Raw genomic sequence first — 14,993 nt, 5'->3', positions numbered from 1 at the left:
TGCGGGTATACCTAGGAGTGGGATTGCAGAATCATAAGGTAGTTCTATTTCTAGTTTTTTGAGAAAGCACCATACACTTTTCCATAGTGACTGTTCCATTTCACAGTCCCACAGGCAATGGATAAGAGTTCCAGTCTCCCAGCATTCTCACCAACTTTTTTTTTTTTTTAATCAGTAACATTTTAGCTGGGGTAAGATGGTATCTCACTTTAGTTTTGATTTCCGTCTCTCTGATGGCTAATGGTCATGAACATCTTTTCATATGTTTGTTGGCTGCTTGGATGTCCTCTTTGGCGAAGGTTCTGTTCATGTCCTTTGCCTGTTTTCTGAATCGTTTGTCTTTTTGCTGTTGAATTGTCACAGTTTTCTATAGATTTTAGAGATTAGACCTTTATCGAATAAGTTGTTTCCAAAGTTTTTTTCCCAGTCTTTGGGTTGTCTGTTTACTCTTTTAACAAAGTTTTTTGATAAGCATAAATGTTTAATTCTTATCAGGTTCATTTATCTATTTTGTCTTCTTTTATTAGTGAATTTGTTGTTATGTTTGTTATCCTATTTTTACAAAAGATTATATCCCATAGTTTTCTATGTTTTCTTCCAGGAATTTTATGGTTTTAATTTAATGTTTAAGTCTTTGATCCATTTTGAGTTAGTTTTTGTGTATGGTGTGAGGTATTGGTCCTGTTTCATTTTTCTGCAAATGGTTATCCAGTTTTGCCAGCACCTTTTATTAAAGAGACTGTTTCTGCCCTATCGAATGGACTTTGACCTCACGTCAAAAATTAGTTGTCCATAGATGGCTGGGTTTAATTCTGAGTTCTCAATTCTGTTCCACTGGTCTATGTGTCAATCGTTGAATCAATACTAGGCTGTTTTGATTACAGTGGCTGTGTCGTATATTTTTATATCAGGGAATATGAGGCCTCCTGGGTTTTTTTCTTCAATATTGCTTTGGCTATTTGAGGTTTCTTTCCTTTCGGTATGAAGTTGGTCATGAATTTTTCCTTTCAGTAAAGATCATTGTTGAGATTTGTATCAGGATTGCATTGTATCTGTAGATCACTTTAGGTAAATTGGTATTTTCACTATATTAAGTCTTTGAATCCATGAACATGGGATATCTTTCTATTTTTAATCTCTTTTAGTCTCTTGTAGTAGTGTTTTGAAATTTTCATTTTAAATAAGTGTTTTATATCCCTGGTTAGGCTAATCCTCATTTTTTATCAGTTTGGGTGCTATTTCAGTGGTATTGTTTTCTTGATTTTTCAGAGTGTCCTTTGTTAGTGTAGAGGAACCCAGCTGATTTTTGTGTGTTGATCTGGTACCCTACAACATTGCTAAATTCTTCTATTCTGTCAGTTGTCTTGTGGAATCTTTAGGATCATCTATATGTAGGATCCCATCATCTGCAAATAGAGATAGTTTTCTTCTTCCTTTCCAACTGAAATACCTTCTACTTCTCTTTCTTGTTTTATTGTTCTGGCTAAGACTTCCAGTGCAGTGTTGAATAAAAGTGATAATGGGCATTCTTGTTTCATTCCCATTCTCAAAGGGAAAGCTCTTAGCCTTTCTCCACTGAGCATAATGTTGGCTCTTATTCCTATACTGGTGAGAGTTTTTATTAGGAAAGGTGCTGAATTTTAGTGAATGCCTTTTCTGCATTAATTGATATGGTCATATGGTTCTTTTTTTTTTTTTTTTCCCTGTGGTGGATTACATTGATTGATTTTCTAATGTTGAACGACCCTTGTAATATTGGTATGAATCCCACTTGATCATGGGGCATGATTTTTTTTATATTGCTGAAGTCTGTTGGCTAGAATTTTGTTGAAAATGTTTGCGTCTGTGTTTGTACGAGATGTTTTGTCTGTAATTTTCTTCTTTTTTTTTTATGCCTGATTTAAAACCAAAACTAAACATATTGCCATAGAGGCAGTTCTGACTCATAACGACCCTATAGGACAGAGTAGAACTGCCCCATAGGGTTTCCAAGGAGCAGATGGTGGATTCAAACATCTGACCCTTTGGTTAGCACCAAGCTCTTAACCACTGCACCACCAGGGCTGCCTGAATTAGGTATCAGAGTTATGATGGCCTCAAAGAAAGAGTTCCTTAGTGTTCCTTCCTTCTCTATGTTTTTGAAGAGACTGGGTAGGATTGGTGTGGGCTCTTCTCTGAATGTTTGGTAGAATTCTTCAGTGTAGTGATCTGGTTCTTCCTTTTGCCACTTCACAGACTCTCCCGCAGTTTCTCACTGTGGGCAGGGAGCTAGCTGTTTCTCTCTATGTCACTGTCTGTCTGAAGTATTCCCTTCACCCTGCTGCCCTTGCATTTCCTCCCTGTCCTAATGCCCGTCCATCTTGGGGTCAGTGCAATTCAACAGTGCACTCTCACAGCATCACTGCCTCCCTTTGCTCCCTCCCAGTTGTGTAGCCTGTGAATTCCCATGGCCAATCTGCACTGCCTTAAAAAATTGGGCTACACTTTCCTCAGAATAGCTCCCTTTCTGTGTTCCCTGTTTAGCGTGTTGCCCAGCCCCGTCCCAAATTGGCTGCAATGAGCGAGTGCTTACAATGTTAGTGGGTAGGTTTCCCAGCTTCTCTGCCATCCCCGCTCCTCCTCTCCCCCATTTCTGGAATCACCCCAACTCTCCAACACCTCAGCTGCCTTCTGGAGTTCTGAGATCTTAGTCTATGCTTGTTTTTATTCGTTATTCAGTGAGTTAATTGCTGGAGGAGTAAATGGAAGTGTCCACTCACTTGACCATCTTGCTCTACCTCCCTGACAAATGTTTCTTAAGATTGTCTTTGTGTCTGACTCATGGACACTTTCTGGACATGACATGATGACTGAAACCTATTTGTTCCTTTTTCAATCTGTCTCTTCATTGCCGAGTAGAGTTTTAATGCTGCCAGTGTATTCAGTATTAACAGATTTGAGTCAAGTGAGTTTGGTACAAGGTCAGTATGGGGCTATATTTATAGGGAAATCTGGTGGATGAGAAGCAAACCACAGTGATTTAGAAAATGGGCTTACAGAGAAGGAACACAAACAAACCATAAGGGTGGGCTTTGGCATCAGAAATTTCTGGGTTTAGGTCCCACTCATTTCCTAGCTATGTGACTATGGGCAAGGTACTTGGCCTCTCAGATATAAAACCTGAATAATAGTACCCACCTCTAGGATTGTTTCTAGGGCTAAATGAGTTAGTGCATATAAAGTGCTTTGTATATGAGATGATAAATGCTATTTGGTATCATTATTATAGTTGACGTTTTGGGGGAGTCCCAAATAAGCAAAAAGAATGGTGAATGAAGTGGTGTCATGTGTTGAAAATGCAGAGATGATATTTGACAGAGTAAGATAATCTTCGCAAGAAATCATAGATCAAGCTAGATGCTGCTACTACCAAATATTACATAATAAGGCTGCAAGAGGTGACCTGTGGTACCACAGGCTCTGTTCTTTAGCTAGATGTTGAAATAAGGTCTCTTATGGCAAGTGGTCTTCTCTTTGTTCTCAGCTCTTGTCTCTGACCTCTGCTCTCACATAACTTTGAGGTTTGATTTTTACATCGATCACAGTTTGTAACTAATCATCCATGTGTTATTGTGTTATATAGAATATTATTCAAAGGCTTTAATGGAGTCAGCAGGGGTAGAGTGGAAAAAAACACCAACTGGGAGCTGGGGACCATAGGTCCAAGCCTGACTGCACGAACATCCCTCCTTTTGCCCCCATCATTGTATTTTCTACATGTTTCTTTTACTGCGATGATAATAACACTGATACTGCAACGGCCGCCATTTACAGATAAGCTGCCCTGTGCCAGATATTAAAATATGTTCTTTACACTTATTATCACATTGAAGCTACTATTCCTAGCAACTCCGTAAAGTACATATTTTATCCTCGTTTAACAGATAAGGAACAGGTTCAGAGAGTCTATTTGACATGCAAGTGAGGAGCCATGATTTGAGATGAGGTTCTGTCTTTAAAGCTTATACTTTCTTAGACACCAAGCCTCATGCGTGGCACCATTTTATTTGCTATCACAGAAAACTTTCTGTGTTCTCAGCCAGAGCTTGAGCTTCTAGGGGCATAGACTTTGTCTCATTCATCTGTTGCCAGTGAGAGTAACAGTTTCTGGCACAGAAAAGATGCTCAGTAAGGGCTGAATGTGTAAATGAATGACATGAAACAGAAGAGCGTATACAATGTCAGCTATTGTTGTTTCTATTTTAAGTTTGTCCTCAGATAATCCTGAATCCCACTTCACGGAAAGGGACTTTAGTTTGCACATCATGCCCATCCAGCAGATAGAGGGAAATTGGTTGAATTATCTCTCATGTCCTTTGCTCTAGGTTTCTGACTGATAGTGGAAGGTATGGGGGACGAGTAACCCAGAGTTGAAGGTTAATGATGTTCCAGGAGATGAACTTCAAAGGGCTAGGGCATTCTAGGTTTCAAGAACCGCATGTGTAACGCTCTGACCTGTAGCTAGGCAAAGTATGATGAGGTTAGAGCTGGATTTGAATTCCTATGTGTTTTTCCACTTGCTGGCATGTGAACTTGGACAAGCCACCTGAATTCTGTGACCTTCATCTTCATCATCTGTAAAATGGAAATGGTTGGGCTGTTGTGAAGAGTGGAGATAAAGTTCATAAAACATCTCGCACGAAGCACGTGCTCTGTCCACAGTAACTACTGTCCTGATTTTATGTGGCTATGTTTGAATTCCTGGTTGACTTGTCTTAGCAAAATATTATGTTAATAATTATGGAGAAAGCCCTTTGCAAGGTATGGAGACATCATACCAAGAAGTGTGGAAGCCTATTTCTGTACACACATGAGTTAGCAGAAGAGATATCGTAAAACCATTTTTTGATAATTGTCCCCGGGTCATTACTTGATACAAAGCAATTACTCGAGAGTCTCACTGTAAAACACCCCATGGAACTGGGTATAGGGAGGGTCTTGGACCCTGGCCAAAGTCATATTTAATGCTGGAATTGCAAAAGAGACCCAGTGCTAATAGTAGTCTAACAAGAATTTCAGGTGTGAACTCTTAGTGGGTGATTTTTATTTGTTGAATACTGGATATCATACACTGTATTAGGTGCTTTACATGTGTTATCTGATTTATCTTAATGCTCTACTGGGGTTTGTTATTTTTAACTTTTTTTTTTCCTGAGAAAACTGAGGCTCAAAGAAGTAAAGTAATTTGCTTCAGGATTTAAATGTATGGAGTCAGAATTTGCATCCCAGGAGTATTACCACTCTATCCTGTTGTTGTTGTTGGGTGCTATTGGGTCAGTTGCAATTCACAGCAGCCCTGTGTACAACAGAACAAAATACTGCCTGGTCCTGTGCCATCCTCACAATCGTCGTTATGCTTAAGCCCATTGTTGCAGCCACTGTGTCAGTCCATCTCGTGGAAGCTCTTCCCTTTTTTTGCTGATCCTCTATTTTGCCAAGCATGATGTCCTTCTCCAGAGACTGATCCCTCCTGATAACATGTCCCAAATATGTAAGATGTAGTCTCACCATCCTTGTTTCTAAGGAGCACTCTGCCTGTATTTCTTCCAAGACAGTTTATTTGTTCTTCCGGCAGTCCATGGTATGTTCAATATTTTTCCCCAACACTACAATTCAAAGACATCAATTCATCTTTAGTCTTCCTTATTCATTGTCCAGTTTTCACATGCATATGAGGCAGTTGAAAACACCATGGCTTGAGTCAGGCACACCTTAGTCTTCGAGGTGACATCTTTGCTTTTTAAAAGAGGTCTTTTGTTGCCAATTTGCCCAATGAAAAGTGTCCTTTGATTTCTTGACTCCTGGTTCCATGGGTGTTGATTGTGGATCCAAGTAAAATGAAATCGACTTCAATCTTTTCTCCGTCTATCCTGCTGGGTCCAATGATTTGGTTTTCCTGTAGCATAGGTGAAACCAAAGAGTGAATCTTGGAACTGTGGATACTTACGGCCTTTGGAGCCTGAGCACCACCAGACCTGAATTCTGCTTTTCTCTGTCTTTAGGTCAGGATCGCAGTGAAGCCACTTTGATAAAGAGGTTTAAAGGTGAAGGCGTCCGGTACAAGGCCAAGCTGATTGGGATTGATGAGGTTTCTGCAGCTCGGGGAGACAAGTTATGTCAAGATTCCATGATGAAACTCAAGGTGCTGTGCCTGTGTTTTTTTTTTTTTAATATAGTGGGTTTAACATGGATGAGAAGAAGAAACGATGCCTAAGCATCATTATGGTAAATAACTTTAGTCATTTATTGGCAAATTACTTCGTTCACTGTTGAATCATCTCATTTATTCATTGGGAAAATATTTCAATCCTTCAGCAAATGTTTACTGAGTACCTACTATGCGGAGGTAATTTGCTAGGCTCTGTTTTACCATTTTTTGAGGGCAACATGTTTTATTCAACTTTAATTTCATTGTGCAACCCCAACAAAAATCGAATGTAAAATTATAAAATTGTTTAGTCCCTCAAATATTCTGAAAAATTTTTACTTTGTTACTTTTTAATAAAATTTTATTTATTTTGCCATATGGTAAATGTGGCAAAAGATAGTATGCAAGGATAAAAGCTGATTTCATTTATTCTTGTAATTTCTATTTATGCACCCCAAACACTTTATAATAAAGGAAAAATATTTTAGAAGTAATATGTAACTATATGTATGGAGCCCTGGTGGCGCAGTGGTTTAAGGGCTTGGCTGCTAATCAAAAGGTCGGCAGTTTGAATCCACCAGCCACACTTTGGAAACCCAATGGGGCAATTCCACTCTGTCTAATAGGGCCAGTATGAGTCGAAGTGGACTTGACGGCAACGAGTTTTTTTTGGTTGTTATATATTGGGATTTGAGGATATTACAATGAGGTTTCTGGCTTAAAATGCTTTAAAGAGGCTTTTTCATTGAGAAATCTATTGGAATTTTTTAAAATGTACAAAATACAAACCAAAACCAAACCCACTGCCATCGAGTCAATTCCAACTCATAGCGACCCTATAGAACAAAGTAGAACTGCCCCATAGAGTTTCCAAGGAGCACCTGGTGGATTCAAACTACCGACCTTTTGGTTAGCAGCCATAGCACTTAACCACTACGCCATCAGGGTTTCCATACAAAATAGTAAAAATATTTCATTAGATGGCCTTTTAAAAATACAAAAAAAGAACACCGTTCTTTTCCAAATTCTTTTCTCCATATATTCTGTGTTTTCTTTTTTGAAGAGTGATATAAAATATTAGAAAAACAAATAACATAGCCACAAGTCTGCAAAATATCGTATACACTTAAAACATGCAATAATTATTTTCCGATTATGGAATTCACATATGTTCATTTCAGAAAACTTTGAAAAACAGAAAAGTAGAAGGAAGATGATTGAAATCATCTACAATTCCACCACACAAAGAAAATCAGTGTGAACGTTTTTGTGTATAACTTACAACCTGTGTTTTTGCATACATTACATATGAATTATAAACACATATGTAATAAAATAAGAATTACAGTTGATACAGTTTTATATCCTTTTTTGCATTTAAAATTATGAGCATTTTTTTACATCTTCAAATAATGTCTGAGAATAGAACTTAGTCAATTTAATTTTTTTAAGCATAAGAATAAAAAGAAGGAAGGAAAAAAAAGCAATGCAAATCAAATCTGGCCAAGTGCCTAAAAGTATTAAATGAGACAATATTGGTAAAGCACCCTCCATATTTCCGTTTCTTTCATAGATGCTCAATAAATCACAACTATTACTATCATTTACACTGTATAAAACTTCTCAATAGTATAGTACATATATCAGATGCTAAGTGTTCCTATAGTATGGCTCTAGAAGTCATGATTTTTTTTTTAAAAAACCTTATTTTATCATTAATTTTCTAGGCTGTATCCATTACTTTCTTTTTTTAAGCTGTTACATAAGCTAACTTTGTTTTAAAAGCTTTGTTATCTATTATAATGTGGACTAGAAAAAGGTATCAAAACCATGATTTCAAAGATTGTCATTTTGGAAGACGGTATGAATCTGTTCTGTCATAATTAAGCAATATTCTTAGATTTTAGAACAGTCCAATAAAGAGCCATCTTCATCCTCTCCCAAGTTCAAATTTGACTGAGAATTAGGCAAAGGGGTGGGACAGGAGGAATCAGAACTCCACTTCTATGACTTATTAATGCTAGAGACCCTGGGTGGTACAAACAGTTAACACATTCAACTGCTAATCAAAAGGTTGAAGGTTTAAGTCCACCCAGACGTACCTTGAAAGAAAGGCCCGGTGATCTACCACTGAAAAATGAGCCATTGAAAACCGTGTGGAGCACAGTTTTCCTCTGACAACACATGGGGTCACCACGAGTCAGAACTGGCTCAACAGTAACTGGTAGTAGTATTAGGGCCTGACTTAGATATCCTGAAGGAGACAGCCTGTCCTTCTCGGTCACTGGAAGAGTTGGATGACCACAGTCCCCCTTCTTTTCCCCAGCCCCTGCCAAGCCCAGAGTAAGACCTGTAACTGTGCAAGAGATCTGACCTGTGAGCAACCTCTTTGCCAGTGAGCAGATTCCACGGAGAAAGCCCACAAGAGACTAAGCCAAATGTGCTCAGTCACTTCTCTCAAGCTCCCCAGTCTGTTAGAGTCATGCCTGCCTCCTTGAGGAGATGATAGTGAAGGATAGGGATAAAGACCAGAAACTTCATTCTTGCTGAAGTCTCTTCATTCTGAATATGAGGCCAGGAAAATGGATGTTTGCTCCTGACAAATATTAATTAAAAGACACCAAGAAAATGTTATTGCTTAATCCTTCATCTCCAAAGACCTGGCTCTCACCCAGAGTCACATGTCTGCTGAGGAGAAAAAAGGAACTGATATATCTTTCCCCAACATCCTGAGAGAGAGAGACGTTCACAAGGCATCCGTCTTAGATCACCTTATTTGCCAGCTGTCTTCATGGAAGCACCGAGGTCTAAGTAGATAAGAGGCAGAAACCGATCTCTGCTCCCTGAAGCATCTCCTTCAGGAGTAACATTGGGCCAAGCTAGCTGGACCAGGGCTGGCAATGACACTGGCCTTATGTGTGCATGTGTGTGTGCGTGCATGTATATGTATACGTGTGTGTGTGATGCCTGCAGTGAGATGCTCCATCTGTCATCCCTCATAACCATGAGGTCCCCAAAGCCCCAAGAGTTTGTCCTGCCATGAGGCACTCCTGTCAAATGTGCTGATCTTGTTGAGGGGTTCTGGGTTCTCAGACAACTGGGTTTCATTATTTGCACGTTGCCAAGAAAAATGTCACCATTTCATCCTCTGATGGTTTTTCTTTAGGAAACACAGAAATGTACATGATTGATTCTCCATTTGGCTACCTGCCCAGGAAACGAAGAGACAAAGAAGTACAAAATGCCTCAGCCTTGCAAAAAGGCCCACTTGTCCATGTTAAGCTATATGAGAAATTAAAAAAAAAAAAAAAATTCTGTTTCCCTTTGCTAGACTCTCTGACATTCATATGCTGTCCTGTTTTACCAAGTTTTCTATGAGATTGTTAAGGTTTGAGAGGTGATTCCTTTTGTATGAGGGGCCCACTGTCCTCCTCTTCTGCCACCACCACCATCATCCTCATCATCATCATTGTATTTTAATTTGCAGTCTACAAAACTCTTTCACATATATTATCTCTTGATTTTGTGAGACAGATATTAGTCTCCTTGTTTTGTAAATAAAACAGAGGTTTAGAAGATTTTCCCCAGAACCTTCATTTAATCTGTGATAAACTCAGAATCTAAACCTAGATCTCTGGAGGCCTAGCCTGGTACCTAGTACCTCATTTAATTTTAGTCCTTAACTGTATTCTATTCTGTATCTGCATTTAATTTCTCTTAGTTTTCCACTTAGATGTTACCAGAAAACAAAAAACAAAAAACAAAAAACCCAGTGCCGTCGAGTCGATTCCAAGTCATAGCGACCCTACAGGACAGAGTAGAACTGCCCCATAGAGTTTCCAGGGAGCACCTGGTGGATTTGAACTGCTGACCCTTTGGTTAGCAGCCATAGCACTTAACCACTATGCCACCAGGGTTTCCCTTAGATGTTAAGCTCCTACCAATATGCTCCTTCCCAATTGCCACACATCATTGACGCCTAAAGAAGTCAACGTCTTAGAGGCATTGGACAAAATGGTGGTGGCTGAAGCTCTAGGAGAAGATGAGATCTCAAAGACAGTGCCTGGAGGGCTTAGTACAGAACCCAGAGTATGTCAGTCAGGGTTCTGAGAGGAACAGAACCTACCCTAGATAGTTCAGTTGAGGATTCTTTAATGAAGGAGCTACTTACAAATGGGAGACAAGGCTAAGGTAGCAAACAAGGGACAGTGAGGCACCCAGAGACTAGCCACAGCAGTAAATTGTTACCATCCCTAGGAGGAAATATGTATACTAGGACCCAATGGTAGCTGGATTGTGGAGAAAGTTCCCTTCCCCCATCAGAAAAGGATATAGTTTGGAGCAACATAACTATTACCAGTGTTGTAGCATCAAAGATGGGAAGGAGCTGGGAAGAAATACCTGACCTCTCTCTCCTCATGTCCTCTGATCTATCTGTGCCTCACATTAGCAGAGCCCAACTAGAGGCCAGAGGGCAAGGAGGCCCAAGGTACCAGGAGGTGCAGTCTGAAGGGCTCAGTCCCTGGGCACAAAGCAGGATACACATACACACACCCCAGTTGCCTTCAACTCATCTCCGACTAATGGTAACCCCATGTGTTCAGAGTAGAACTACACTTAAAAGGGTTTTCAAGACTGTGACCTTTTGGAAGCAGGCCTTTATTCTGAGGTACCACTGGGTGGGTTTGAACCGCCAACTTTTCAGTTAGTAGTCAAGTGCTTAACCATTTGTGCCACCCAGGGATTCCCAAAGCCAGATGGAAGCTATTTGTATTCCCCATTTTTAACTGGGAAAAGCGAGGCTGAGGATATGTTTTTTTTCTCTAAGATCATGCAGCTGATAAGTAGCAAGACTGAGATTGGAGATCGAGTTTATCACATGGTACTTCCTGGAAAAGCCATCCAGGTTTTCAGCCATCCATGCCCAAAGCCTGTTAGATCCACACATGTGCTTTGTGTGTTCCGTGGTGATCACAGTCATAGCATCATGGGCAGGCATCATGCTGTGTGAACGTTCTCAAAGCCCTTTCATGTATGCCATCTCATCTGAGTCTCGCAGCACCCCGAGCTGGATAGTGCAGCCTGTTTATCCTGTCTCTCATGTCTGACCCCTTCTGCATGTCTAAACTCCCGCTGCCTACCTGTGACTCCCTCAGGGATGCTTGTGTCAGTCACTTCACATAGTGCCTGGCACATGGTATTGCTTAATGACATCATTATTAAAGTAATAACTGTTGTACTGAGTGCTCCATCCTTGTTAAACGCTGTACTAGGTGCTGAATGTGCACAAAAATCATTGCTGTCAAGTCACTCAGATTCATTTAAATGTCCTGACACTCTCTATGAGGTAGGAAACATGACTGTTCTCTTTAGAGTTCCCTTTCCCTCCTGAGTCTGGAAGCTGGTGGTGCCACCTAGGTACCTTCAGAGTATTTGTGGCACACCTGCAATATGGCACGCATTAAACGCATTAGTCTCTGTTAATTTTTTTCATCTCTGCTTCTCACATAGGTTGTTAGAGAAGCTTACAGTAGGAGGATCCCCAACTTTAGAAACAGAAAGATCCCTGTTTGAATTCCAGCTCTATGACTTTTTAGCTCCTTGAGGTTTTGTTTGTTTTTTTAATTGTTGAAAGAATATAGAGAATACAGTATTTGCCAGTTCAACATTTTTTCCAGTGTCTAATTCAATAAAATCAATTGTATCAATCATTTTTGTACAATCATTACCAGTTTCCATTACCAAATTTTTTATCCCCATGAGTCAAAACTCAGTGTCACCTAAATATTGATTTATCCCTTACCCTGAAACTCTAACCTCTGTACATTTGCCTTTTCTAGGTATTACATGTTAGTAAAATCATATGATATTTGTCTTAGCTCCTTGAGGTTTTGAGAGGTCACTTGATGTCCCTACCCCAAAGATTCCTCATCTGTAAAAGATAGGAAACAGTTCTTACTTTCCAGGATTGTGGTATGGGATACTCAAGAAAATGTCTGTCTCCCCAGTCACAGAGGAAACTTGTGATTTCCAATGGTGACTTATTAGGTCAAGCGGCTGATATTGGGCCCAGAACCCCAAATAGTGCCTACATCTACAGCCTCTGCCTCCCGGTCTAATGCTGGGTTCTGAACTTCTGATGGTTCTACATGATAGCAATGAATAATCTCTTGGGGAGAGGAAGTCCTGAGGCATGGTCTGGTGGTAGGCCTGCCTGGACATGGAGAAATTTTTCAGAGCTTGACTCTGGGTCCTGTCTCATAGGAGAAATGTGTTTGATAAAATTAGACTTTTATTTCCCCAAAGATAGCTCTGTGTGGATAGCCATTCTCTCTTTCATTTGTCATGTAAAGCTGCCACCAGTAGGCCCAAGCAGAAATGCACCTGAAATATGATACAAGTTTGCTCTTTCCACCCTTTTTTATACACAGCCATGTACTACCAGGGGGTTCTCTGATAGCTGCTGGAACCAGGGAGCAGAGGGGGCCTTAATAATTGTCAGCACTACTATGTGCCAGGACTGTTGCTATTTGATGATCCAGTAACCCTGGGAGGTAGGAACTATTAGCACTGTTTTGGAAATGGGGACATTGAAGCTCACTCTTTGTGACTATCTTAGGATTCTCTAGAGAAACAAAACCAGTGATAGATATATATGTATGTATGTATATTTGTCATTGTTAGTTGCCGTCAAGTTGGCTATGTCTCATGGCGATCCTGTGTAATGAAACACTGTCCTTTCCTATGCTATCTTCAAAGTCACTGGTATGCTACAGTCCATTGTTGTGGCCACGGGTGCATTTTGAGTGACTTCCAACCTAGCGGGCTCTTCTTCCAGCACTGTATCGAAAAATATTCATATATATATTTATGCATATATATATATATACTATATATATACACGCAATATATATACACTATATATATTTATTCATATATATGTACTATATATACATATATGTATTTACTCATATATATACTATATATATGTGTGTGATTGTGTGCGCATATACACACACACACACACAGAGAGAGAGAGAGAGAGAGAGAAACGAAGATTGAGGCGATTTACTTTAAGGAGTTGGTTCATGTGATTGAGGAGGTGGGCAAGTCCTAAATCCATACGTCAGGTAGCAAGCTAGAGACTCCTGCAGACTTGCATCCCAAAATCTGTATGTCAGTTGATGAGAAGAGTGAAGGGTAAGAGTGTTCTGGAAAAATGTCTATTTATAGCCTAGAGGCAGAATACATCCTAGGCAAATACTCTGTTTTTCCCTTAAAGTCTTCAGCTGATTGATTGAGGCCCACCCACATTATAGAAGGTAATCTGCTTTACTTGAGGACAACTGAATTAATCACATGTAATTACTTTTTAATTACTTATAACAGCAACTAGACTAGTGTTGTACCAAAGAACTGGGCACCATATCCTAGCCTATTTTATCCATAAAATTAACCATCACACTGACCAAAAGTACACCCCTCTTCCCATCCTGTCCTGTGATGTCCTCACCTAGGAAGGGATAAGGCAAAAAGAGAGACTTTCCTCCCTTTTGACACTGCCCTTCCAATCCTTTCATTTGTGAGGGGGCTACTTCTTATCCTCCCCTTTATGGCTTCCAGATTCCTGAGGATAGAGGGTGAGGTAGATGGGTGTCGACATTATAAGTCATTTTACTCCGGATTCAGCCAAGTACACAGATTTGCAAGTCAAGTCGTCCTACGTTCAAAGTCTAATGTGGCCACTCAGTTACTACCTGAGGTGAGGGAAAGTCACGTCACCAACTCTCTGAGTACCTGCTATATACCAGCCTCTGTCCTAGGAACTGGGGATATAGAATGAATCTGACAAAACTCCATATATATATGAGCTTTTATTTAATTGAGGAAAGACAAACAACAAATTAATATATAGTATATGTTTCAAGAAATAAAGAATAAGGTGCTGTTTTGTGTGTAGGGCGTGCCACACATATGAAATAATAACTGCTCCCTGCACCAGGAGCCTGGAGACCTGAGTGGTAGTCTCAGCTTTTCCACCCACTCTCTGTGCCATCCCGGGACTGTCCATTTACCTCTCGGGGCATCTTTTTCTCATCTGTCGAATGGAGAACTTGGATAGGTTAATTTTAAGGGCTTCTCTGGCTCTAATGTTCTATAGGAGTCCTTGGGTGGGCAAAGGTTACTGTGGTCCACTGCTAACTGAAAGGTTAGAGGTTCAAGTTCACCCAGAGGTGCCTGAGAAGAAAGGGCCAGTGATCTAGTTCCTGAAAGTCAGCCATGGAAAACCCTATGGAGCATGATTTACTCTGATACACATGGTGTCGCCATGAGTCAGAATGGACTCGAGGGAAACTCATTTAATGTTCTGTATGTCTGTAAGTGTGTAAGAGAGGCTTGACAATGGGCCATTTATGAGTGAGAGAATTTCCTACCAGTAAGCATGCAGACATGGTTCTCTTGATGCCACAAATGGTTAAGCACTCAACTACCAACCAAAAGCTTATTAGCTGTAAGCCACTCACAGGTGCTTTGGAAGAAAGGCCTGGCAGTCTGCTTCTGAAAGGTCATAGCCATGAAAACCCTATGGAGTGCAGTTGTACTCTGCAAATTATGAGGTCTCCACGAGTTAGAATCAATTTGATGGCAACAGATTTAAGTATCCAAAAAGAAACTAGACCACATACTTTAAGCAACCCTCTAAAAGGGAGTCATGCATTTAGTAGTAGAAATTAATTTTCATACATTCCTATGTTGTACCAGGCACTGTACTAGGTACTTTATATAAATTTTCATTTAATCCTCT

General features: G+C 40.0%; 1 protein-coding gene across 1 annotated transcript in view; it reads left to right on the top strand.

Moving 5' to 3' along the window:
- The window catches only part of DAB1 (DAB adaptor protein 1), a 474,069-nt gene that overhangs the window by 299,979 nt on the left and 159,097 nt on the right, over window positions 1–14,993 (top strand). The window contains exon 3 of the mRNA XM_049879376.1: window positions 6,042–6,181. Within this exon, the coding sequence (XP_049735333.1) occupies window positions 6,042–6,181 (140 nt within the window). The remainder of the gene's footprint in view (window positions 1–6,041; window positions 6,182–14,993) is intronic.

The sequence above is a fragment of the Elephas maximus genome, chromosome 3, assembly GCF_024166365.1.
Source record: "Elephas maximus indicus isolate mEleMax1 chromosome 3, mEleMax1 primary haplotype, whole genome shotgun sequence".
Lineage (NCBI taxonomy): Eukaryota > Metazoa > Chordata > Mammalia > Proboscidea > Elephantidae > Elephas > Elephas maximus.
Note: the sequence above shows the minus strand (reverse complement) of the source record. Positions and strands in the feature narration are given on the sequence as shown.